General features: G+C 39.1%; 1 protein-coding gene across 3 annotated transcripts in view; it reads left to right on the top strand.

Annotated features, from left to right (window-relative positions):
- Nucleotides 1-26,306, top strand: part of RASSF8 (Ras association domain family member 8) — a 130,553-nt gene that overhangs the window by 87,089 nt on the left and 17,158 nt on the right. For all 3 annotated transcript variants that reach the window (XM_053554877.1, XM_053554875.1, XM_053554876.1), the window contains one exon: nucleotides 24,974-25,179. In XM_053554877.1, coding sequence (XP_053410852.1) covers nucleotides 25,077-25,179 — 103 coding nt within the window. In that variant the 5' untranslated portion in view covers nucleotides 24,974-25,076. The remainder of the gene's footprint in view (nucleotides 1-24,973; nucleotides 25,180-26,306) is intronic.

The following is a 26,306-nucleotide window of genomic DNA, read 5'->3' as shown; positions in this document are numbered from 1 at the left end:
GAAACTTTATATCTGGAAAATTTCCTGATTGGGGATTTTTTTCCATTGAGCTTACTTTACTGAGAAGTGGTCCAAGATAGCTTACAAGACATTATTAGCCCAGTTCATCCTTTCTTGTGAAGCTTTATTCGTTGTGAATTTACACATATGTATCTTTTACAAAGTTTGTAGGAATATTTCGTGTGTTGCTACTTCATTTTTTAAAAGGAGGTAGGAAGAATTGGAATCATTAGTACAAATCAAAATTCTATGTCTGGATGTTTTTGTATTCCTGGAAAGTTGTTCAAAATCATCTAGGGTAAGGAACTTCAGAATGTTTATGTAAAATGAACGTCTAGTACTGTTCGTGTAGAGAACTATATCCCAAAGTCAAGTTCTAGGAAGCTTTCATGACTTAGTCAAAGGTTCCCTTGGGACATGGGAATTTTTGGAGAAAAGAACAATAACCAAAAAAAAAAAGGAAATGTTTATACTGGCATGCAGCAAAGAATTCTGAGGAAAATGTTTCCTGGCAGATGTACTATATTTACCTATTACTTATTTATAGCCTAAGAGATTTTTAATTCATAAAACCTGGAAATTTATTTGTGAAAAGTGATAAATAGATTTCATTAGCATATGTAATGCCCAATTTCCTTACCCTTCTATAATTATTGAAGGCGGAATTGGTAATGAGAATATCAGTGGAGAAATTCTGATGATGTTTGAAGTGCCTGACATGCCAACATAATTAAACAGCATGTGTGCACACTCTGGCCCTGCTCCAAAACCAGTGATTCCATGTCCAACGGTAATCTCAGTATGTCTCTAAAGCTGTTAGAGTAAACATCTGGAATCTTTTATTATCAAAGCTAAAATATTACATAATCAGTTAAAAGAAAGAGCTTCTTACCCACAGAGATGCTGCAGAGAGCAGTTTGTACCTGTGATTTTGTTTCCAGGCAGATTTGTCTGTGTTAGGAGAGCAGCTGAGTAGAGTAGATACTTCAACCATCCTTGAAATGTGACTTTTCCTCTAAGGTGAATGTTAAAGATAATTTTTAAAAGATTGGCACAGAGTTTAGTCGAACAATAAATACTCTGTAATGAGACTGGCTGGGATCAGTTGGAGGCTATATTATCACCAAAACTGTGTGTGTGTCTCAGTTCTCAGGCCATTACAGAACATGGCAGAGCTCCTTTGAGCAGAAGAATTTGATATTTGCCCACGTAAGTATTAAAACACTTAAGTAAAAACTATGATCTTTTAGATCATAACAGGAAAAACCACAAATTGTTTATAGCATATTTTGTTTTCACAATATAAAATTGCAAGTATAGTGAGATCTTCCATATCTTTCTGTATTTTTCTACTGTGTTTCTTGTTCAAGTCTAGTAAAGTATTATCTTCATTCTCTCATCCTAAGAATATAAATGGTTCTCCTAGAAAAATGACAATATAAGTATCCAGATTGTTATTTTAGAGGGAAAAAGATTTTGTTTGTTTGTTTGTTTTTTTGGTGTGTGTGTGTTTATGTTAGGCATAAGCTGAACGTGAATATTATCCATAGAAAGAAAGGGCATGTATTAAATTTTTTTAAAAAAAATATTTCTTTGTGGAGATGAAAACTGTTCCTTTGCATTTCATACGCAAATCTGCCTGTCCCTGTCAGGGTTGCCACCCTCCAAAGACTCTAGAGTCAGACTGCCTCCAGATCTTAGCCTCATCTTACACTCACTGTATCTAGTTAGTTCAGCTTTCCAAGCCCTCAGGTCCTCGTGTGTGAGATGGGGACAAGAATGATAGCATTACTTCATTGGGTGATTTTGAGCTGTTACATATGCCTGGTGAAGAGGAAGCACTTGACATCTGCTGCTGCCTCCCCCTCACCTCCGTCTCATGGGCCGGACCCAGCAAGGTGCCTGGGAGTGGCTGGGCAGTGGGAGAACGGGGGGGAAGTGTTCTAGGGAAGAGAAAAGCTTGAGGGGGGTAGGGTGGGGATGCGGCCCCCTCATGAAAGGGGAGTAATTGAAGATGGGGCAGGAGCAAAGCAGGCAGCAATAGAAACATACATTATCCCCAAAGTTAGTGAGGAACATTTATAGATGCAAGGCAGGCCCAGATAGATACTAAGATCAGTTACATGAGGGAGTGATCGGTGGGCATGAATTAGATAGTTCTAGGATCGATGTGGGCTGAGGGAAGAAACTAAGATGAAGAGATTGTCAAAGTATGTGATCTCTAGACTCAGATGAGCCCTTACGGTTAGAGGAATGAAGTCTGGGCTGGCTTGTGTTTTCATCATATAAGTATCTTCTGGGGTTTGTGTTCTTCAACAATGAACAATTGTTTCTAGTCCACATGGCGTTCTTCTAAGCCAGATATGGAAATAGAGACTATCAATCACTAGACCCTACAAGGGTGGAACTGACTGGAAAGTCAGTGCCTTGGTACAGCCTAGTAAAGAAGCTCATTAACTAACTTTGCCTCTCAGGTTAATGATTTTCATCAGTGGTCTTGGACAGTTGGGAAAACGTCCATTAACATTTATAGGGAAACGGCAGAGTAATCGTAAATCTCAAAAATAGAATATAGTTCATAGCAACTAATGCATGTAGAAATCAACACCAAAGTGTTGTAACAGAGAGTGCATAGAAAAGCAAAACCAGTCCACAATGAATCTACATCTTTACATTTTGGGTTTTTTTTTTTTTTTTTGCAGTTTTTGGCCAGGGCTAGATTTGAACCTGCCACCTCCAGCATATGGGGCCAGCGCCCTACTTCTTGAGCCATAGGGGCCGCCCATGAATCTACATCTTGTTGAATCTTCATCTAGCCGGGCGTTGTGGCGGGCTCATGTAGTCCCAGCTACTCGGGAGGCTGAGGCAAGAGAATCGCTTAAGCCCAGGAGTTGGAGGTTGCTGTGAGCTATGTGATGCCATGGCACTCTACCGAGGGCCATAAAGTGAAACTCTGTCTCTACAAAAAAAAAAAAAAATACTCTTCATCTAATATCAGAAATTATAACAGGCTCGTTACATGGAAAAGATGTAATAATTCTACTGTTTACATCTTGTCCCACCCCTGGTGGAGTTAGTTCCCTTCCCTTCCTCTGTGCATTGTAGTAAGAACTAGAAAGTACTTCTTTAATTTCAAAATATGGAAAGTAAATGAAAGAGAAAAAGGATTAAGAGATATTAATGGTTAACTTGGCAGAAAATGATAATGAAGACTTTTTTCCTAAGATAATTTGCTTGATCATTCCCATTGAAAAGAATGAGTTTAATTTGGGGAGGAGTAAGAATGATAAAACTCCTAAAATCCTAGATAGTACACAGGATGTTTCATTCTGCCCTTGAGGACTTAGGGGTGTTGACAGATCTCCTCTCAGTTTGGTTGTTTTTTGTTTTTTGCTTTTTTGGAGTTTCACTCTGTCACCCTGGGTAGAGCGCTATGGCCTCGTCACTCACAGCAACCTCAAACTCTTGGGCTGAAACAATTCTCTTGCCTCAGCCTCCCAAGTAGCTGGGACTACAGGTGCCCACCACAGTGCCCGTCTGTTTTTAGAGACAAGGTCTCCCTCTGACTCAGGCTTGGTCTCAAACTCATGAGTCTTAGCCTCCCGGAGTTCTGGGATTACAGGTGTGAGCTACTGTGTCCAGCCTCCCCCCTCAGTTTGTGAGATGGGGACAAGGTAATACTGTTATTACCCCCATCACCCCCAGATTCCATCTGTTGGTTGGTCACTGTGCTCATGAAACCTTCGGGTGTTGGAGTTGGAAAACCCCTGGCCTAAATGCTTTCTAGATCTCTTCAAGCACTGCAGGTCTATCTTCTTGCAAATGCATGTACTTGGTGCTAAAAAATTATTAGTGAGCTAGAAGAAAGAATTTCTTATATCAAAATGGTCATAAACAGCATGGAGATAGAGCACCTTCGTTTCAGTGAGGATGAATGTAGCTCTGAAACACAACACACTCAGACTGGTATGTGATACAGAATTCAACACAGACTGCTTTGTTTTCCTTGGTTTAAGTAAATTAATTACCTTCTCTTAATAGGCCACAAAGAGAAATAGGAAGGAAACAGGTGAGAAACCACTTCATCCCCTCAATTTAATGTGGAAGAGGCAAGTGGAATGTGCGGATAGTTGGTACTGATTTGTGTGTCTTAAACTTGGTGCTGTCTTCGTGAAAAGGCATCTGGAGTTTCTTCCATACCCACGTTCTGACAGGAGTTAGAAATACATGACATAAGGGCTGACACAGTGGCTCACGCCTATAATCCTTGCTCTCTGGGAGGCCAAGGCAGGGGAACTGCTTGAGCTCAGGAGTTGGAGACCAGCCTGAGCAAGAGACAAACCTTGTCTATACTAAAAATAGAAAAACTAGCCGGGCATCGTGGTGGGTGCCTTTAGTTCCAGCTACTCCAGAGGCTGAGGCCAAGAGGATTGCTCAAGCCCAAGAGTTTGAGGTTGCTCTGAGCTATGATCCCAGGGCAATAAAGTGAGACTCTGTCTCAAAAAAAAGGGGGGGGGGAATGACATAATAAATTTTTAGATCAACAGTGGTAGAAACAGTCTGAACATTGTTTTGAGTCATTTCTCTATAACTGCAGGGCAGATCATGGGGATATCTGTGCCTCAGTTTATAGATTTGCCTTAAACCCTTTGTCAAGATAGCTTCTGTTCCCTGAACTGAAAAAAATCAAAATTATTTAACAAAAATGGGGGTTCACCCATTATTGCAAATTTGACACTTATTTCAATATTTATTACTTTTTTGGAAAGTTAATTTTATTTATAGGCTATTTGGAGCAACTGCATTTTAAATAATTTTAATATAAGGCATCCTTAGTTTTATTTTTATAATAAAACAGACAAGATGCTTGTGTAACTAATATTGAATTTAGCCCAGAAGATTGGTAACTTGAATATTTTTTTTTTTTTTTTGCAGCCAGGACTGGGTTTGAACCTGCCACCTCCCTATATAGGGTGGGTGCCCTACTCCTTTGAGTCACAGGTGCCGTCCAACTTGAATTTGTTTTTCAGTGTGTGTGATTAAGTACCAACTAAGTGATAGGAAGTTGATGGATTTTTACTTTTTTTTGAGACAGAGTCTCACTATGTCACCCTCAGTAGAGTGCTGTGGCATCGCAGCTCACAGCAACCTCAAACTCTTGGGCTTAAGCAATTGATTCTCTTGCAGAGCTCAGCCTATCAAGTAGCTGGGACTACAGGTGTCCACCACAATGCCTAGCTATTTTTTTGTTGCAGTTGTCATTGTTGTTTAGCAGGCCCGGGCCAGATTCAAACCCACCTGCCTCGGTGTATGTGGCCATTGCCCTAACCACTGAGGTGCCGAGGCTTATCTACTTTTTCTACTAAAATAACATTGGCTGGTGGCCTAATAATTTTTTAAAAGTCTGTTTTTTGTTGTCTGAAAAAAGTACACGCCATAAAACTGAATTCAGATAACTCCTTAACTGTGACCAGGCAATAGGAAGAGGTCTCCTGGTGTAGGCAGGGAGAGAATTTGAAAACAGCAAAGATACTGAATTTCATAATTCTGGAATTCTAAGCAATATCAATGATAAAATGCTCTTCGTCACCTGGGTAGATCTTTGCCACAGCCAGCTCCACCCCTCACTTCTTTTGACATGCTCTTTAAAAAGTCAACATTATACAAATAATTTTAAAATTTTATGCAAGTTATTTCTTATAGTTTTTGCATTTTGTACAGTTTTCTTTTGGTATTTCTAGAAGAGGGTGGAGTTTATCAATGTTTTACTATCAGGATGCCATTTTATTATATCTATGGTCAAAATCTTCATCCCATTTTTAAACATTTTATTAGCAAATTGCATTTCATTAATAACATTCTTGGGTTTTATTATTAGACATTTATAACCAGTGGTCAGGTTACCACCAAAACAAGTTTAGCATGGTTAATTCAGGGTGATTATTTTCACTAGTAAATGCTACACGTATTTCATAGCATGGACAGCTTTTGTATGGCGGACCTCCAGTGATGCTCCTCAGTCCCCCCTGGAGCTTTTGCCTGGTGCTAGAGACCCCTCTCTATTGCAGAGGAAAGAGCTTCGCAAGAGTGGCTGTGTCTGGAAACCGAGAGCTGCCTCTAAAAGGTCACCACAACACCCTTATTTCCCAAGTCAGAGACTAAAGGAAAATGATGTCTCAACCAGCGTGAACATGAAATAAAGGGAGGGAGAAGCAGATACGTATTAAACCAACCCCAGCTCAGTGCCTGTGCCCTGTGCACACTCACTACTACTTCCTCTTTGCTGTTAGCACCTTCCTACCCTGTGCGCACCCCCGTCACCACTACGTTGAGTTGTGCCCTGTGCACGCTCACCGCCACTTCCTCTTTGCTGTCAGCACCTTCCTACCCTGTGCGCACCCCCATCACCACTACGTTGAGTTGTCATTGTACACTTTGCGAGTTGGGCACACCAGTTGCATGTGACACATCATTTTGGGGGAACTGTTGCCGCTGTAAAAAAATAGTTTGCTTTCAGACTAGGGTCTTGCCTACTCTTTTATACCTTTATTCCTAGAGTGAAGCTTTGTTTCCATATCAATGTCTCAGAGAGCACATCCTCAGTCCATAGAACTGTCTAGAAGTAAAAATTGCGATGAAGACCACAAAAATTAAGCTAAAAATATCTGGTTTTGACAGTTTCCTTCAGAGTGGTTTACTTTTTCAATTATGAACATCTCAGACCCTTCAGAGTTACTTATGTGCTTTTGTACTTTGTGTTCAGAACCCCGGCTTCCGAGGCACACGGAAAAGCCCGAAGCGGTAGGATCTAGTTATTTAAATGTATCTTCATCACTTCTTATCCAGGGCACATTAAAAAAACTTGTACAACTACTTTTTAATTTGCAAGATTAATTTGAGAAAGTGATTCAAAATGCTTTGTTCTTTAAAATGTTCTTGTTTACACACACACCCATACACAAGTTTAAAAGGGAACATACTTAATTTGGTTGGTTTCCAACCAGATCTAATTAGTGCTCAGTCTCTCGTTGGTTTTATTTAATTTGACTTCAGGGTCCTCACAGTGAATTTAATTGCCCTGATAAATTACTCTTGTTTTCAAGGACAGACCCTTCCTATCCCTCAGGTCTGTGTCAGTTGTCTCTAATAGAGCTTTATGGAACACTCAGACATTTATTCTCTCTACATAATTTTAGGACTTTTCTAATTATTTTTCTACGGGAAATGTTTATATTCTTAAAGTTTGCTTTTGAATTGTCAGTTTTTAAAAACTATTTTGATAGTATTCACATTGTGAAGCATTAGAATCTCAGAACTGGAAGGAACTTCATGGACGTTCCTGTGAGTGGGGTAGGAGACATGCTCCACGGCCATGAGTTCCATGGGGATCTTTCCATGAAATTGGCCTGCTGCTCCGGTCAGGCACAGAAAGTGAGTTCTAGAGTGACTCACAGCATTCCCGGAAAAATTAGCTTTGCTAAGAGGTAGGCAAATTCTCATTCATTGTTTTTTTTCTTGGCAGCTAGGATGTGACCTGTGTGTTCCTCGCAGTGAGTCTGGGAGGATGATAAGGGTGTGTGCTTGGGGAAAGGTCCAGTTTCAGTGCTTGACTCCTAGTCAGAGCTGCACATTAAAGGACAAGGATCAAAGGCCTGGATTCTTTATCTAGTTCTTATACCTTAACTCTTTTTTTTTTTTTTTTTTTGAGACAGTCTCATTCTGTTGTTCAGGCTAGAGTGCCATATTGGCAGCCTGGCTCACAGGAACCTCAAACTCCTGGATTCAAAGAATCCTCCTGCCTCAGCTTCTGGAGTAGTTGGGACTACAGACACTCACCACAGTGCTGATTTTTCTATTTTTAGTAGAAGTGGGGTCTCACTCTTGCTCAGGCTGGTCTCAAACTCTGGAATTCAAGCTGTCCTCCTGCCTTGGCCTCCCAGATTGGTAGGATTATAGGCGTGAGCCACCATGCCCAGCCAATTTGTATCTGAACTCTATCAGTTAGGGAGTAAGTGGATGTTATAAAACGATAATGATGACCACTTTGCCCAACTTGTGGATTATGTGAGACTTATCAACACTGTTTTGTGAAACTTAATGATAAGCTGAGAGGACTAGTAGTTGATGATTCCATACCATCTTTCACTGATTTTTCTAATAGGCAAATGAATTTTCATTCAGTGTTCTTGCCGTATTACTTTCGAAGGAATCACCGTGTGACCTGGCAGTTGAGGGAAAGATTTTTGTATTTGATTTTTACTTCTTGAATGGATTTATTTAAAATGAAGGGTACAGCTAATGGCTTGATCTTTAGTAGACATTACCTAGATTTAATAAATAGCTGTAGAAGTAAATATTTGTATTTATAATGTATAATAATTGCCTTATACATGTACATGTAATGTATAATAACTAGAGAGAAATATTTGCCAATTGTGCTTTTTCTACATAATCACGTGTATTGCTGAATGACCCTGATCGTACTATAATTAACATAGAGCATTTGAATCACATCACATTTAATCACATGTATTGCTTAATGACCCTGATGTACTATAATTAACATAGAGCATTCGAATCACATCACATATTTAAAATTAAATCATGATTTTATTGTTTTGACTTTGATCATTCTCTCAACACATTTATTCAAGTATTTGATTCACTTAAACAGTGGATTTTTATTTTTAGTCATAATCTCATGTTTTTACTTTAGTTTTTGAATTGTAACTTTAAATATACTAGTATTCTTGATTTTATTTATTTATTTGTTTGTTTGTTTAGCAGGCCCTGACTGGGTTCAAACCCTCCACCCCTGGTGCACGGGGCCAGCTCTCTAACCATTGAGCTACAGGCACCCAGCCAATATTCTTGATTTTGGAAAAAGAAATTTGCATTTCTTAACTTAAGACTTTTGGTACAGTAGCTAAGCACAAATAATTGGTTCCTTGGATTTGAATCAGAAATATTAGCAACTTCATTCTCTTAGTCATTCTGCCACTATTAAGTAAATTTTGAGCAGTGGAAAAATTTCCAAAATGGGTTAATGTCAGTGAAGTGGGACATGTGATAGGAGGTTATTGGGTGGGGGTGGCCAAGGGGAGTAGTGAAGTACTGAAGTGGCATCTTACTTGGAGGGGGGAAAATATGTTGGACTGAAGTTTGGCAGGAACAGGAAAAGGTAGGAGATGTTCTCCTGTGATGGGCCGTGCCGTAGGGGTCGGGAACCACGTCAGTGGACCTGCAGCTCCTACTGGTTCTTCAGTGGATAGCTATAGAAAGATGCCTCCTGGCTGTGGAAGCATCCGTCCCTGCTACCATGCTGAAGCTTCCCGAACACCCTGCTTCCCGTAAGTCCTCGGCAGAAGATACACAGGCCTTGAATCCGCCATGCTCATTTTATGTATTACGATGTGTAATGTGTAACTGCTGGCTCTTTATTGAACTATGACTTCGTATTGTTTGTGACTTTTTTGATAGTCTAAAATTTAATAATTTAATCCATCTTCCAAATATGTCATCTCTCATGTTGAACAAAATCCATGAGTTTTTGAGCATGTCTTACACTGGTCTTCATATATATATACAGCTGTATATATATATATACAGCTTTTGGAGGGTTTCATTGGTTAGTTCGTTTATTAGAGATCTATACATTGTTACCTCTTTGGGGGTTCAGTTGGGTTAATATCATTATGAAGTTGTGGAAATCTAGGTAATCAGAAATGCATAGATCTGGCTTTGACATTGGATGATTCTTTAACTTGACCAGTTTACCTGTAGGGCCCATATGGTGAGTATACATTATGTTTTCAAGAGCTGGAAGTTATGGAGAAGGGGGGAAACCCTGATTGTAGTTTAAATGATAAAGAAGTAGGATGTGTGAGTGTTTGTACACTTCACACCTATCTACATACACACACATGTGCACACACATTAAGTCCTAAGCCTACATCAGTCTTAAAGCAGACACATAGGGCATGCCGATATGAATTTGTTTAACAATGCTAAACAGTTGCTGTTGAAGCTGTGGCATGTACTAGGGTTTTATACCTTTATGTCACCGCTCTGATAGTTTGATATGTTGCACCTGTCTTCTCAGTTCTAGATGCAAATCTCTAATTTTGCTGGATAGCTCCATAGAAAGATGTTTGGCCCTTGCAAATCCAAAATATCCAAAACTTAATTAACAACTTTTTATTTGTGGGAGAATCACACTGAAAGAATGAATTGCTAGTTAATGTAAATGCTTTGAAATTTTTTTTAGTCTGATTTTAAAAATGAAATGAGGTGTTGGTTTAATGTAATTTTTATGAAATAATATAGTTAGAAATCAAAAAATGTCAGTTTATATTTTCCCTAGCTAAAGGGAAAAACAGCAATTTAAAAATTAGTCCACTGAAAAAACAACGTATTTGAAGGAAGAGTTGGAAAAAGAGCTCCTGTTGTTTTCTGTTCATTTTAAATATTCCCAAGCTTGGGGGCAGCACCTGTGGCTCAGTGGATTGACTGAGGGTGGCAGGTTCGAACCCAGCCCCAGCCAAACTGCAACAAATAAGAAAATAACTGGGTGTTGTGGCGGGCGCCTGTAGTCCCAGCTACTCGGGAGGCTGAGGCAAGAGAATTGCCTAAGCCCAGGAGTTGGAGGTTGCTGTGAGCTGTGATGCCACGGCACTCTACCCAGGGCGACAAGTAAGACTCTCTCTAAAAATAAAAATAAATAAATAAATATTCCCAAGCTAGGCATGGGAGAGAATATTCCACAGGTTATGTATGTCTGTTTGTCTTCATAATCTTAGGCAAGTTATTTATATGGATAATTTATAAACCAGAATGTGAAAATGGCTTGAAAAGTCTATGATGTTTACTTTATCAGTTCTTTTGTTTTGATTTCATTAGATTCCTTACATTCTTTTCGAACTGAGTTTTATAGAGTAGCCCATGTATTCTCAAAACATGACATTTGGTCTATTTGATTTATTTGTTTTTAGGGAGGAGAAAGCTTTACATCAGTGAATATGTTACAAAACATTTATGTCAGGAGAATTTTATACTATTCTGCTTTTTTTTCCATTTCTAAACTATAGTAGACATTATTCATAATTATTTTTCTGTCTACTCTTATAAGTATGATTTACTTAAGCATTTACTTTCACCAAGTATTTTAAAATATCGCTAAATTATTTCAATTAACTGCTTTATTTAAGATCACATGGAAACCACAAATTATAGAACAGCAGTAGGAATAGCCTCAGGATATATTTACAAATTGTATAATGTGGTATAATACTCAATAGCATCAATTAATGGTAAGATTTAGCGTTTATTCTAGAAGTTTAAATCAATAGTACAGTACTTTACTGGGCTTTAAATACTTGAATGCCAGTTTTCTCACCCCTGGGTTCTCATTAGTCTTGTGCTTTTCCCCCTAGTTAAGCATGAAGTCTGCCAGTTTCTGTCCTGTGCAGCTGGTGCCTGTGTTATTTACCAAACATAGACATGCAGCCACTCCATGTTGCTCACTGTGCCGAGGGCTCCAGGCCCATTACGGGAATCAGAGGAGTTAGGCAACTTTGATGGGCACCATGATGAAACAAAACCAGGAAGAGTAGCCACCTCCAGATCAGAGCAGGGACCACAAAACTGGGAAGGCCACGTGTCTGCAGGATGTGCAAGAATTAGCAAGTGAAAAATCAGGAAGGAGAGCAGCATGTAGCTCAGAGATGCTTGAGAGAGTGATACATTCAGAGAACTGAAATGTCTTGGCATAAGGGGTGAGGGGAACGAGGAGAGGTGTAGGATGATCTGGGGTGGTTTATCAGTGACCTCTGAGGAGTTTGGATTTTATCCTGAAAGCAGTGGAGAGCCATCGGAGGATTCTGAGCAGGAATGTGGAATCAAGTTTGTACTTGAAAACATTTTTCTGTAGCAATAACGTGCAAACTGGATGTATGAGGAGAGGGGCAGGAGGGGAAGGCAGGGCGATCAGTTAGCAGGCAATTGGAAAATGCAGCAGATTCACTCCTGGGTACAAGTGATCAGAGCCCCAAACACGTGGAAACCCACGTGTCCATCAACAGGAGACTAGACGGATAAATTGAGGTTCGTTTATACAATGGAAATCTCTCCTGCTGCAGGAAAGGATGTGTTGCTATGCAGAGCAACATGGATGAAGCTAAGCAAACATGTTAACACCAAAGAAATCAGACACCATTACACAGGATAGAATTACCTTCTACAGAGTTCAGAAACAGGCAGAACTTGTCTGCAGTTACAGGGGTCGTGACAATGGTTGCCTTTGGATGAACCAAAGGAGGGTCCCCCTTGGGACCAGGAGGAAGGGTTCTTGATCTTGGGGTGTGTTCGCTTTGTGAAAATTTTATCACGCTAGGATTTCTGAATTTTCTGTGTATGTTATACTTCAATTAAAATTTCTATTTAAAACTCCCATTTGCTCAACCACTGGGCATGAACACTATTCCATTACTATTCCCAGCCCCCTGCCATCAGAATAGTCCCTTATTCTCATGGTGCTACTTCCTCCCACTTTGGGACTCGCTGAGGCAGGCTGGAGATTTGGTGGCTGCTGTAGTCATCCTCGGCTGTTTTGCTGAACCCATTTTATTTCATGGGATGATGCTTCTTCTATAAGCAACCTTTGCTCCAATAACTGCAGTAACGGTGCCTGGGAGTTTGCTCTTCACTTGGAACATGCAGGACTTGATGAAATATAAACACACTGATGAAATGCAAATATATTTATTTAAGGACTTGATGAAATATAAAGCACTGATGAAATGCAAATATATTTATTTAAGCATAGCAAAAACTACAGGATTTTTTCCCCCTTAGGCCAGCAATTTTCTTTTGAAAAGCATTTTGGGATTTTAAGTAGTTAATTGATTCAGTAGCTGTCCTCTACACTTTGGCATTTGCATTGCTCATGTGCTCTGGGTCAGGTGTATAGGGTTCCTCATTCAGTCTGACGGCCAATTGACAAGTAACAGGGTGAATATGTTCCACTAAAGGGGCAGGACTAGAAATAGAATATTCAATTCTATAAATAGAATATTGTAAGATAAAGTGCCATTGTAGTCAGTATCACCGATTATAAATATAATAAACATCAGGTCTTTTTGCCCTGAAATTTCACATTTCAAACCTAGCATCTGTCTTCTCTAATAATATTAAGTGATCATTAAACAGTACAACACTTCCTACTTTTTTTTTTTTTTGTAGAGACAGAGTCTCACTGTACCGCCCTCGGGTAGAGTGCCGTGGCGTCACACGGCTCACAGCAACCTCTTAACTCTTGGGCTTACGCGATTCTCTTGCCTCAGCCTCCTGAGCAGCTGGGACTAAAGGCGCCCGCCACAACGCCCGGCTATTTTTTTTTTTTTTTTTTGGTTGCAGTTTGGCCGGGGCTGGGTTTGAACCCGCCACCCTCGGCATATGGGGCTGGCGCTTTCCTAACTACTTACAGAGCAGGACACAGTATCTCTTTAAAGAGAGAGGCAACTAAAGATAGTATGAGGAATAAAATGTAGCTTTATGGAACAATAGCATTATTTGTTCCATTGCACTGAATAACTGGCCTCCCTATTAAAATTTCGCTACAATGGAAGATACCTGTTACTTTAAAATATCGCCAAAGGACGCCTTAATTTTTGTATGTCATCTAGAGATTTAATTATTTAATTGACTTAGATTTTTCTTTAGGAAACAGAATCAACAAATTATTTTTAACTCTATACAAATGAAGGGCAAACTAAATGCCTTTTTTAATGGTTTGAATAGACTTTTATGTTCTCTATGAACTGAAATAGTTCTAATTTAACAGATTCTTAAGGATCATGTGTGATTTGGGAAAATATAATTTCTGGCTTTCATTCCTAAAGTAAATGCTTTAATCAACAGTAAGTATAGTAACAATATTTTAAGAAAACATTTAGACTGTTATGTTTTGTATACTGTGTTAATTAAATCTTAAAATTGAAGCCTAGTAGAAGTTTGATAGTCTGATCACCACTTTGGTCCAGAACTCAGGGGCTCAAATATTTCTTAATCATGTATATTTTTTTCTTTTTTTTTTTTTAAATTAAATCATAGCTGTGTACATTAATGCATTTATGGGGTACAATGTGCTGATTTTATATACAATTTGAAATACTTTCATCAAACTGATTAACATAGCCTTCTGTATATTTGTTTTATTACTATTTCCTCACAAAATTATTTTGTCTTTGAAATGTTTACATGCTAATTTAGCATACACACATATACAAAGAAACATGTTTTGATATAAGAAGTCAGCTATTTGAAGTCAAAAGACTCTAGTTTCAAGAACAAACAATGTTTTGTTGAAAAGTCATCATGCTTACTTTATCGTAATTATAAAAATGGTCTTGTTTGTTGGAATTTATAGTCTCAATATTGATGATACCATAGATGAAAAGTCCATAGTCATCTTGGCTTCGTAGTTGAAAAATAAATGTCTTTTTATCTCCTCTAAAGTAAAATAGCAGATTTCATCATGAAATGTTACATACCATTTTAAATAATTTAAATCGTTAAATTTCAATATTCAATTCAAAAATTAGATTCATTATACCTGTAGGTGACTGAGATAATGAACATAATTTGCCATCGTTTAAATGGATAAAAATCACTAATAAAATGACCCACATCCATTCAGGTGTGTAGAAGAAAAATGACTCTGCTTTGGCCAACAGCTGGAGTGGACAGCAGGGTCAGGTAACATTTGGTTTCAGACCATAGCTCTCTGCCTGCTTTCCTGAGTTGAGCGAGACAGGGAGGAGGTGTTGTCAACAGGAGCCTCGGGGGCCGTGTGTTCCTTCCTAAGTCTGGTTTGATTATCAACTTCAGCTCTGCTTCCCAGTCCTGTGGCAATAATTGGACTAAATACAGTACTCAGCTTAGTAGCGTTGGAATTTATAGCTCCCATGATCACATCTACTTGATTACTTTCCTCCTGAGCCAGAATTACTGATTGCAAATGTTACTTGCAAACTTTACTAACAACTTCATCTCATACATTTAAGTATCCGTTTAATAATCATGGACTTTGTCAGATTTAGATCTGCCAGTTACTGGCTGGGTGACCACAGGTGAGTTACTAATTTCTCTATGCCTCAGTTGCCTCACTGGTTTAATAATAATTCATGTAACACAGAGCTACAGAAGAGTATTGAAAGGATTAAATAAAACAGTATACATAAGGCAGTTAATATTGCATCCATCACATAGAGTCCTCTAAGTGTTGGTAGATTTAGTAGAAGGAAGGACATGTTAGCATTTGACTGGTGGTTTACATTGAAGGCACCAGGTGTACCTACTCAAGGAGAAACATCACAAACCTATTCGTGCTTAAAATCTACCTTTTAAATCATCACCAAGTTCTTAGTAGCTTTTTTTCGGTAGCAGTGTATTATACTCACTGCCAGTTTTTTAATGATTAGTGGGAAAAAGCCATAAGTAGCACATGTAGTCAAAAGCATGATTTTTAATTGATGCCAGAGTTGATTGAGACTTCGAGAGTGTGGTCTCTAATCCCGGTTCTGAGAGCTCTAACAGGAGTTAAACCATCTTAGAACTTGGCATTACTCATGTGCCTCAGACTATCTCTGGAGGGTCACAAAGTCACTCGGGACCCTCACAAAGCATAACGGAAAAATGATGGCCTTTTATGTTACCTTTCTTATAGTACTACAGCAAGAAATGGAGCCCAGTGGTAGACTGTTTCTGCAATTTTTACTTATGAAATTTTGTGTCAGTGAAGTTAAATTGTAAGGTCTCGTTCTGTTCCAGCAAGAACAGACCACACATAGTTTGTTCATGCAAATGTTTTTATATCAGTAATCACTCAGCTTAAGGTCTGTTTTAACTAGAGTTCTTGACTGGAGTAGTCCCCTCAACATCTTCTATGCTGGGCACTTAATTTATTTCAATTTATGTGAAACTTAATCATTTAATTTCAGTTTTCTGAGTATTTTATTTATTTGTTTATTTTTTTTGAGACAGAATCTCACTATGTTGCCTTCAGTAGAGTGTTGTAGCGTCATAGCTCACAGCAACCTCAAACTCTTGGGCTTAAGAGATTCTCTTGCCTCAGCCTCCCAAATAGCTAGGACTACAGGCGCCTGCTACAATGCTGGGCTATTTTTGTTGTTGTCGTCGTCGTTTTTTAGCAAGCCCAGGCTGGTTTCGAACCCGCCAGCCCTGGTGCATGTGGCCAGCTGAGCTACAGGCACTGAGCCAGTTCTGTATTTTAAATGAGTAGTATTCCAAAGATCATTTCTGCTCATACCTGTACTTTTGACCTGATCCAGTGGTATAATCCGGCCAGGCCCCAGCCTTGTCAGTTCAATGAAATGATTGTACTAGTTGATGGCCAGTGGGGTCACTAGCTATGAAAGGCGAGACAAGTTAATGGTGAGAATAAAACTCTGTCGACTTAGTTGGTTGCTACTCTCTCCAACCACTGAGAAGCAGGGGGTCTGCCTGCTGGAGTCCCTTCAGTGCAGCCTTGCAGTCCCAGCCACAAAGTGGAAGGTGAAGGTTTTAGTACTCACAGACCTGAGGGTTGGGATGGGAGGTGCACAGCAGCCCTGCAGAAAGGTGGAGGGTGGAGTGGAGAGGCAGGCAGAGGGAGGAGGGGAGCTGGCAACAAGCAGGATGTATTGCAGACTATTTGACAGGCTAGAATTGACTCAAATTATTACTTCAAAAATAAGTTCATTCTTTAGTTATTCTGCCTAATACTGGGCTTCCAAAATAATTTTGATACTGTTTCATGAACTATTGGTTACCACTTTTGTGTAGAAGAGACTTTATTTCAAACATAATTATCAATACGGTATCTGGAGATAGAGTTTGAATAAGAAACTCAACTGGCTCGACACCTTGCTCAGCGGCTAGGGCGTCAGCCACATACACTAAAGCTAGCGGGGTCGAATCCAGCCCAGGCCTGCCAAATAACAATGACAACTACAACCGAAAAATAGCCAGGGCGTTGTGGCGGGCACCTGTAGTCCCAGCTCCTTGGAAGACTGAGGCAAGAGAATCACTTAAGCCCAGGAGTTAGAGGTTGCCGTGAGCTCTGACACCTCAGCACTCTACCCAGGGTGAGAGCTTGAGACTCTATCTCAAAAAAAAAAAGAAACTCAAATGAAGGTAATGGCCCTTGAGGCACTAATATTGCTAACAGTGTTCCTTAGAAAAGTTTATTTTAAGAAAAAGAAGTAATTCTTAGTAGAAGGAGTCAGTGTATCTCATACTAATAAAGCTAACTTGATCCATTACATATTTTATACTGGATGTGACTGAGAGTTTTTAATAAGGATTATCATTTCTAATGTCCACTTAGAACTTTTAAGGGCATTAGCTGCTCTTAGGTACATGTTATATTATAGTAACCCAAAATACCTTTATTTTCAGATGTTCTTATTAATATGTTTCTGAAATTTTAATTGCTATTGATTTTTCTTTTCATAAAATTTATTATTTTTAAAGTTATTAGTTTCATTTTCCTACCAAGATCTGACTTTTGAATTCATACTGCGTGCTGAGCACTACACTAGTTTCATTTTAAAAAGATAGTATCTCATTCCATTTCTCATAAATGACGCTTAGAAAGTGATGCATCTTGATTTAAATCACACAGTAAGTAAGAGACTCAGGATTAGAAACTGAGCGTGGGCTGTTTCCACTAATCATTATCGCCTTGGGGGAAAAATGGCTTATTCCAGAGTGTATTTTGTAATGATGTGAACTTAAAGGAAATACAGGAAATCTCTAAGAGCTTTGCTTTGTATTTAACACAGGAGTTAAAATTAATACTTACATTCAAATATATCTTATTTATGACTTTGTAGAAATAAAGCTGAATGTGATTTTCCAAAACTGGAGGGGTAATTAGTTGATTCTAAAAAACGAACCGGACCCTCAGACACTCATTTTGCTGGAATGTGCATTTATTATAGATTCTTTGCATTAAACCTGCAGTTTCTTAGCATGATTTAATAGGGTTGCCTCTTTCTTTTGGAATGGCAAGTTTGTACATACTGTCTGATCTTTATTTATTGACAGATTTTTCAGGCGATTATAGAAGACATTTCTTAGAGTAATTTAGGTCATTTTAAAAACATGTACTTGGGCACAGTGAGCACTTGCTTTTTAGTTCCTGTACATGTATTCATCCAAATTTTGAATAAATCTATAAATTACTAGATTTGGGACTTGGGAAAAGTTAGTTTTTTAGGCTCTCTGAGACTTTCCTCGTCTAAAAGGAGGCCAATGGTAACTAACTCATTGAATTACGCTGTAAAGAGTAAATAAGTCATGGTACACAGTGCCTAGCTTAGAGTTAGAACTCAGGCCATTTGTTGCCATAATTGCAGAATAGTCACTTGAGTGTGTAATATTTGAAATGTTAAATCACCGGGCATATTTGAATGCTGTCACCTGAGGATGGTGAATTAAAGGAAAGAACATAGATTTATTTGATTTAATAATGAATATGTACAGATTGCTTAGAATTGTTAACGTTTAAAAAGACGTTATCAAAGAAATAATTTCCAGTGGTTCTCAACCTTCCTAATGCCTTCTAATGTTGTGACCCTTTAATACAGTTCCCCATGTTGTGGTGACCCGCAACCATAAAATTATTTTCATTGCTACTTCATAACTGTAATTTTGCTACTGTTATGAATCGTAGTGTAAATATCCAATATGCAGGATGTATTTTCATTGTTACAAAGGGGTCACAACCCATAGGTTGAGAACCGCTGATTTAAACAAATCTCTAAAATGAAAAATGTAAAACCTATCTTTTGAAGAGACGGGGATTAATGGTAATGATGAAGATGTTTCACATAGAAGAAAGAAAAGCTGGGCTCTGTTAAATGTTCTTGGTCTATATTGTCTCTAGAGGTGAAACTTTATATCCATCACCACTTCCAGGTGCCTCAAGATGCATTAAAAGGCTGGTAGAAACTTCTCGTTTTGTGAATAGGTCTGTGTATTTCTCAAAAGTTGGGGATTCCAGTCCTCTAGTTCAGGGAGATGGGCTCTCTGCATTGTGTCCCTTTCCCACACAGTGCTCTCCAGCAGCCTCTCCACTGTGGACTGTCAGAACTTCACCTCACGGGGCCTTGTTTATCTCCTAGAGACCATGTGGTATGAAGCGTGTCCCAGTTTGGGGCTGTGGAACCTTACTTTCCCTGGGTGCAGTTCTCAGGACTTCTGCTCTTAAGAACTCATTTTGGGGGTGGCGCCTGTGGCTCAGTGAGTGGGGTGCCGGCCCCATATACCAAGGGTGGCGGGTTCAAGCCCAGCCCCAGCTGAACTGCAACCAAAAAATAGCCGGGCGTTGTGGCGGGCGCCTGTGGTCCCAGCTGCTGGGGAGGCTGAGGCAGGAGAATCGCGGAAGCCCAGGAGCTGGAGGTTGTTGTGAGTCCTGTGATATCAGGGCACTTTACCGAAGGCGGTGAAGTGAGACTCTGTCTCTACAAAAAAATAAAAATAAATAAATAAATAAAAAGAACTCATTTTGGGAGGTACTTAATTTATATTGCTACGGTCCTCTTCCTTAGCATCCAGTTTTAACATTGTAGTTTTCAAGTAACAACCCGCTCTTTGTGACACCATTTGCAGAACTGCATTGCAGCAAAATAATGAGTTTGTTAAAAGCAGTTTATTTGTAACCAGGGCTCCACAGTATGAAAGCAGAGTGTCGTAAACATGCCTTGCTTGAACGCTGCGATTCAGGGGCAGGTGACGTGTGACTGCCATCTGAGGCCATGTTCCGAAACTGCCCCTGTGTCTACCATATTGTTTTCTTACTCCCCGCCTGCCTTCCTAATTATTTTTGTCCTTATTATTTCCTTCTCTCTTCTCATTCCCTCACGTCGTGCTGCTCACCCTATCCTGTTCTCCAGGTGGTTTTTCATCCCCGGTTCCTTTCCCATCTGCACAGGCACCAGGCACACGGCACCCAGGGATACTTTTTGCTTTCCTCAGTGATCCTTTGAACATTGAAAAAAAGTTAATACTTTTTGGTTGATAACAGATGTTCTGTGTAACTTCATTTAATTTCCATCTCAAGTTAGTTTTAGAATGAGGTAAACTAGACTCCGTTTCGTTTTTTGACCAATTTTCTATACAAAGGAGAATTTTAGTGTCTTGAGTCCTAATAGCTCTAATGAGCACTATTCAGCAGACACTGTGTTCATCGTGCTGAGTCCCTTTCTCTGTGATGCAAAACAGCTAGTGGCATCAGTGCTTGATTTAATTAAAATTGCTAGCCTGATCGTGAAGATTTTACTATAACTCAACATCTCCATATAGCACTTTTTAAAAGAATGCTCTGATACACAACAACCACAGGTCTTACGTAAAATAAGCAGTGAAGGAAGTGTTAAAATTGGCTTCAAGCCACCTGTATGCTTGCTTCTAACGTCCAGGAAATAATGGGATTTTCTCAACAGCTTGAACCCAGGGAAGTTATACCCTCTAACAATATACAGTCAGTTGTCATTATTCATGATATTGATGTCCTATAAGGGCCACACGACCACTAAATGATTGAATACTAAGCCATCATTCCTACGGGAAATACAGGACTGGCCTTCTCCAAGCCCTGGTGATGACATTTTTATTAACCAATCAGTACATAACCTTGTTTTATGTTTCTTTTTTTTTTTTTGTTTAGTGACATCTTATTTAATATACATTGTTGATTCATTAACATTGAACTTTAGGCCAACAGCCCTCTAACTCGTGCCTGAACAAAGCTTACTTGACATATTTTTCTCTGTAAGTCACATCTCAGCCTTCCTGCCTCAGAAATACTAAACAGGCGCTTCAGCATTGTGCTTAGGAGCTGTTTCGAACAGTGAAATCGCCAACAAAAAGCACAAAAAAAGCGGCACTTAACAAGACTGAGAAAAGGACACGTGTTGACAGTATAAGAGCTGAAACAGTAAGGCAGAGTGTCACCTTGTTTGATCTCAGCTGGGAACATGTGTCAGGACGCTCAGATCTTTCAGTACTCTCAGACGTAGGTAACTATGGAAGTTTTGAAACAGGCTGCATTGTTACCCATTATTTCCTTCCAAGAAACAGGCAGCAGCATCCTTAGTGATGCCCTTGTGCAAGTTTCCACTTGCCCGGCTTACCGTTGTTGCTGGGAGGGCTTCACTGTTTCCATCTGCGTGGATTTTATATTTCTTGACTTTTGTGTATCTCAGAACTTTTGTAATGATTATGTACGTATTTGCAGATTACTATGAAAAGCACCACGAGCATTAACTTTTGGAGTTGTAAGTAAATTTTTAGCAAGTAGGCTGATTTACAAATATGGAATCTACACATGCGGATTGACTATAATTGCTTTATTAAAGCATTGATCTTGAGGGAATTTGTTTCTTCTGCAATTCCAGTAAGCTTTGATGACAGTCAGTGATACGTACTAAAGTTGGCTCGTGCCCTGCCGGAATGTTATTGAATAAACCTAGTTCATTATAGAAGTTATAAAAATAGTCTCGGCACCCATAGCACAGTGGTTATGGCGCCAGCCACATACACTGAGAGTGGCGGGTTCAAACCTGGCCGGGGCCATCTAATCAATTACAACAAAACAATAGCTGGGCGCCATGGTGGGTGCCTGTAAGTCCCTGCTACTTGGGAGGCTGAGGCAAGAGAATTGCTTAAGCCCAAGAGTTTGAGGTTGCTATGAGCTATGACGCCACAGCATTCTACTGAGAGCAACATAGTGAGACTCTGTCTCAAAAAAAAAGAAAAATTTATAAAAATAATAGTGACTCAAATATGTCATAATGAAAACAATAGCTGAACTATGTTGATACTCCTGCAGTAGAACCTCCTAGCTACATCACCGTTTCCGTGGGAGAAGTTTATTCCAAATTCCAGCTGGAATGCTTGAGTCCATTTGCTGCCCAGGCCTTCACTTCCAAAGATGACTGATCCACCACAGCCACCTACACTGTAGGACTCCCATTTTTACCTTTAGTTTAGTTCTGAGGCTGGACGTAGAGCTGTGGCGGTTGGACTCTGGAGGGCAAGGAGGCTTTAAAGATCCAGGTTACAGCTCCTAGAGGGCAGGTTCTTGTCTCTAGGAGCTTCAGATGACTCTCACAAATGCTGCCGTGATTTTTAGGGGTGCTAGAGATGTTTGTCAGAATAGCTCCAAAGCTGATGGAAGCCATGTTCTCCTGAAAACAGGTTCTCCTAGAGATAAAAGTTGAGGAAGCATGGTCCATTGATCTGATCCATCAAGGCATTTCCTGCTCTCCTTCTTAAGGTTTCAACTCTGAAAGATTTTATGTGTGGTGTTAAAACAGAAATGCAGGCGCAGTCCTCTCTGTGTGATAAGCCATGGTAGGAAGTCTCCGATCAAGAAGATGAATACTCTGCAAGTTTATATTACGTAGTAATATTATTAAGCAATATTATTTATGCTCCGTGTTTTTCTGTAAGATTACTATAGTCTATAATATTTAACAGATTTGCATGTCTTATGTTCATTCCTATTTACTTAATAAAAGTAGTAGTATACTTTAGCATACTAAAGCCAAAAAAGAAATATAGAACTTATATGAGGTATCTAAGACAATCAAATTCATAGACATATAGAATGGAAGTTGCCAGAGACAATCCCATCTTAGAAAAATGTTAAAAAGATAGATCTCATGTTAAATATTCTTCCACAATTAAGGGAAAAAATGAGTCAGGATTCTTTTAAATGACGGATTTCATTGAGGAAGAAGTTTTTGATGGGATCCGCATTTTTTTTTTAGTGAAAAATACAGGACTAGACATTAAATGGACTTTAATTCAGCTTTAAAAATTTTAATAAAGTAGTATATTAGTGTTTTACCATTTTTTGATACTTTAATTTTATCCCAAGAAAGAATAAAACATATTCTAATTTTAGTAAAAGGGCTTCTTAGTAGAAAGGAAGTAAGTTTTTTAATTAGAACTCTTTCCTTAGATGTTCTCTAGATTGATTGGGCAGCATATAAAACTCATATTTGAAATTTAGAGTACATACCAGCTATTAAAATCTCGGAGAAGGCTAGCTTGTGAAAGAACTTGTTTAATTTTATTTACTAAATTTCTTAATTTCTTTGACTTCCTCAGGGCAACCCTTTTTCCTCCAGGAGTGTTAACCCCTCCCGGGCTCTCATAACAGAGGAACACAGAGGAATCAGCCTGTCATTGGCAAGACGGCGTTTCTCTGGTTATGTAGTGGGGTTAATGAAACCTTGCACTGTGTCATAGGCCGAGAGAGCGAAGCTGCGTGCTGGGAAATGAAGGTTCAGGCAGTCCTTTTCTTGTTTTCAGGATGATAAGGAATTTTGTACCTTCTCTGGAGACAGTAATTAGGTTTCTTCTTCATCCCACTTGTGTTCTGACTCATCTACCCACGTGACCAGGTGGTCTAGAACTGTCTTAGGTCACTTAAGAGAATGTAGCAAGGGGATCAAGCTACTGTTTGTAGTGAATACTGTTTTATAAGAAAAAGTTTCAGTGTTTTTTGTTTTTGTTTTTTTTTTTTTGTAGAGACAGAATCTCACTTTATGGCCCTCGGTAGAGTGCCGTGGCCTCACACAGCTCACAGCAACCTCCAACTCCTGGGCTTAAGCGATTCTCCTGCCTCAGCCTCCCGAGCAGCTGGGACTACAGGCGCCCGCCACAACGCCCGGCTATTTTTTGGTTGCAGTTTGGCCGGGGCTGGGTTTGAACCCGCCACCCTTGGTATATGGGGCCGGCGCCCTACTGACTGAGCCACAGGCGCTGCCCAGTTTCAGTGTTTTTTAAGTTAAGTTTTTTAGTAAGTCATAAATCCTGAAACACTAGTACCATTATAAACCTTTAAACAAATGCAAGTGTTCCCTTAATTAAATCAATGTTTATTACATCTCATAAATTTTAACATTCTTTTGTAAAAACAAGAAAGAAATAGAAGACCACAAAACAATGGGCAAACAAAATAAATTATAGATTGCTTAGATTTAACACAGAAAGAGTTGAGATTTTTCAAACCCACAGGGAAAAAAATTTGCATGTAGTTGATTTTTAGCAGGTTGATGCCGTTCTAATCAATAGAAGAAACCAGGGCATTTGAGTTCATTATAGGAGAATGTAGAATTTTTTGCTTGTCATATAAGACAGCCAAATACAAAATCAAACACTGGGTAAATACAATGACTATAACAAAAGGAAGATTTATATTATTCGCGTAACTCTTAAAATTTAAGAAAACCATCAAACTCATTTTAAATGAGAAAAGTGACAAGAAGTTCATACATGAAGAAGTTGTTGGCATCATTCCTTTTCTTCACCTGAGATTTGGTACACACCTGCTGAGCTCAGTGCTGGTGTTTCAGTGGTGACAGGCTGGGTCCTCTGGGGGAGAGAGGGAGGCAAGGGACACGTTAAGCAAAGGAGTGCAAATTGAGTTAGTAGGATCCCTTGACAATCAACTGTTTTTAGAAATTGTTAACAATTTCTTTGTTAACACAAAGTGATGGAAACTGGCAAAATTATTTATGATTCCTAAAATGACAGAAAACTTTTTTTAACCTCAGAAATTCTTCTAACAACAGAATTCAAAAAAAGAAAGCAAGGACAGAAAAATAGCCCATGTATTGAGCAACATGTCAAGTAAAAAAGAATCTTTAACCCAATGAGCATGACTTAATGGTTAAGTTATTATTATAAAACTAATAGCATGAAACGATGCCATGATAGGTGACTGTAGATGCTGTTGTGCTGCTGAGTTCATTTCTGTGAAATAAGTAAGCATGCAGACTTTACCCATCGGAGGATTATATTAAAATTCGCTTTATGTAATATTTATGCACTTACTAGAAGAAATGTCAAGATTAATTTTATATTTTATTAAAAAGGATTCTTTCCCTCTTTTAAGCTGACCACGCAGACTCTGCCTTCTCCGTGTTCCTGCAGCCAGAGGCATGACCTGACGCCCTGATGACCACTCTCAGGGCCCTTGTGTGACTGGCCGGTGCACCATGGAACTTAAAGTATGGGTGGATGGAGTTCAGAGGATTGTTTGTGGGGTCACCGAAGTCACATCTTGCCAGGAGGTTGTAATAGCCTTAGCTCAAGCGATAGGTAAGTGTGCCTGTGGGTGTCTGAGAGACAAGCACATCATGTCTCTTTTCTGCTGGGTACATGGTTTGTGTTTGCACGGCGTATGAGTCTCTAATGGATGTTGTCTGTCTGGTTCCATGATAAGTCATACAGGCACGCTCTCACTTAGTATACTGTTTGCCCGTTTTTAGGTAAATCTCCAGTGATGCAGCTCTCTTGACACCCCCCCAGATGTCACTAAGCTGGAATCTGCCCTGCCTTCTCCTCTCCTGTTGTTTAGATTAAACGGTGATTTGTGGAAGGAACTAAAGGTGTTTTCTTGAGCCAAAACTTAGACTCTTAGTTCCTAGAATCCCTCATTAGGAAAAGTCCTACTTATTGTTTATTTCTGAATATTAGAAAATAGAGCAAAGTAAATAACATTGTTCTTCATTAGGAAGACAATGTTTACTTTTTAAATCTTATACAGTAAAGATAAGGCACATTTCTTGGCTCCATCTCACTTTCCTACCCTGTTTTACCTTTTCTTCTAATTAATTTTAAGGTGATATTTATCGTATTTATACATGTTTATTAGCTCTTTCAATCCTTTTGGAATAGGATGAGGGCATAAATTCCTGCATCAGTAAAACATGCATTAAAATTTGGACTTGATCTTAAATCTGTTATTTGGGAAAGATATATTTAGAGGAAATTACATGGTCAGCACCATGCTAGGTGCTCAGTGCCTTTGTCTCTTGAGTTCCTTATCAAAAGTTTTGCCTTGCTAATTTATACTAGAAGAGTCATACTGTCACCAAGGCACCTTAGCATTTGGTAGAGATGGTGGCGTCACCCGTGTTGCGACAGAGGCCCTATTGGAAGTCGATGATGCCCTGTACAAAGATAGAAGCTTTCTTGTAATACTGACATCTTTTAATTTTTTCTCAAACATTACAGCACACTAATATGTTGCAGCAATGCTGAAAATCCTAAGCTTTTATATCTAATGAAATTTTCTTGTATTCGGGACTAATATTATATTTGTAGACTTAAGTTTAATAATTAAAGAAGAGAAGATTAAGGCATTTAATTTTATTTCATATTCTTTTCTACCAACTTATTTGTAGCTTCCCCTGTTAAGAGTTTCATGTGATTTATTTGAATTT

Source organism: Nycticebus coucang, chromosome 12, assembly GCF_027406575.1.
Source record: "Nycticebus coucang isolate mNycCou1 chromosome 12, mNycCou1.pri, whole genome shotgun sequence".
NCBI classification, from domain to species: Eukaryota; Metazoa; Chordata; class Mammalia; order Primates; family Lorisidae; genus Nycticebus; species Nycticebus coucang.
Note: the sequence above shows the minus strand (reverse complement) of the source record. Positions and strands in the feature narration are given on the sequence as shown.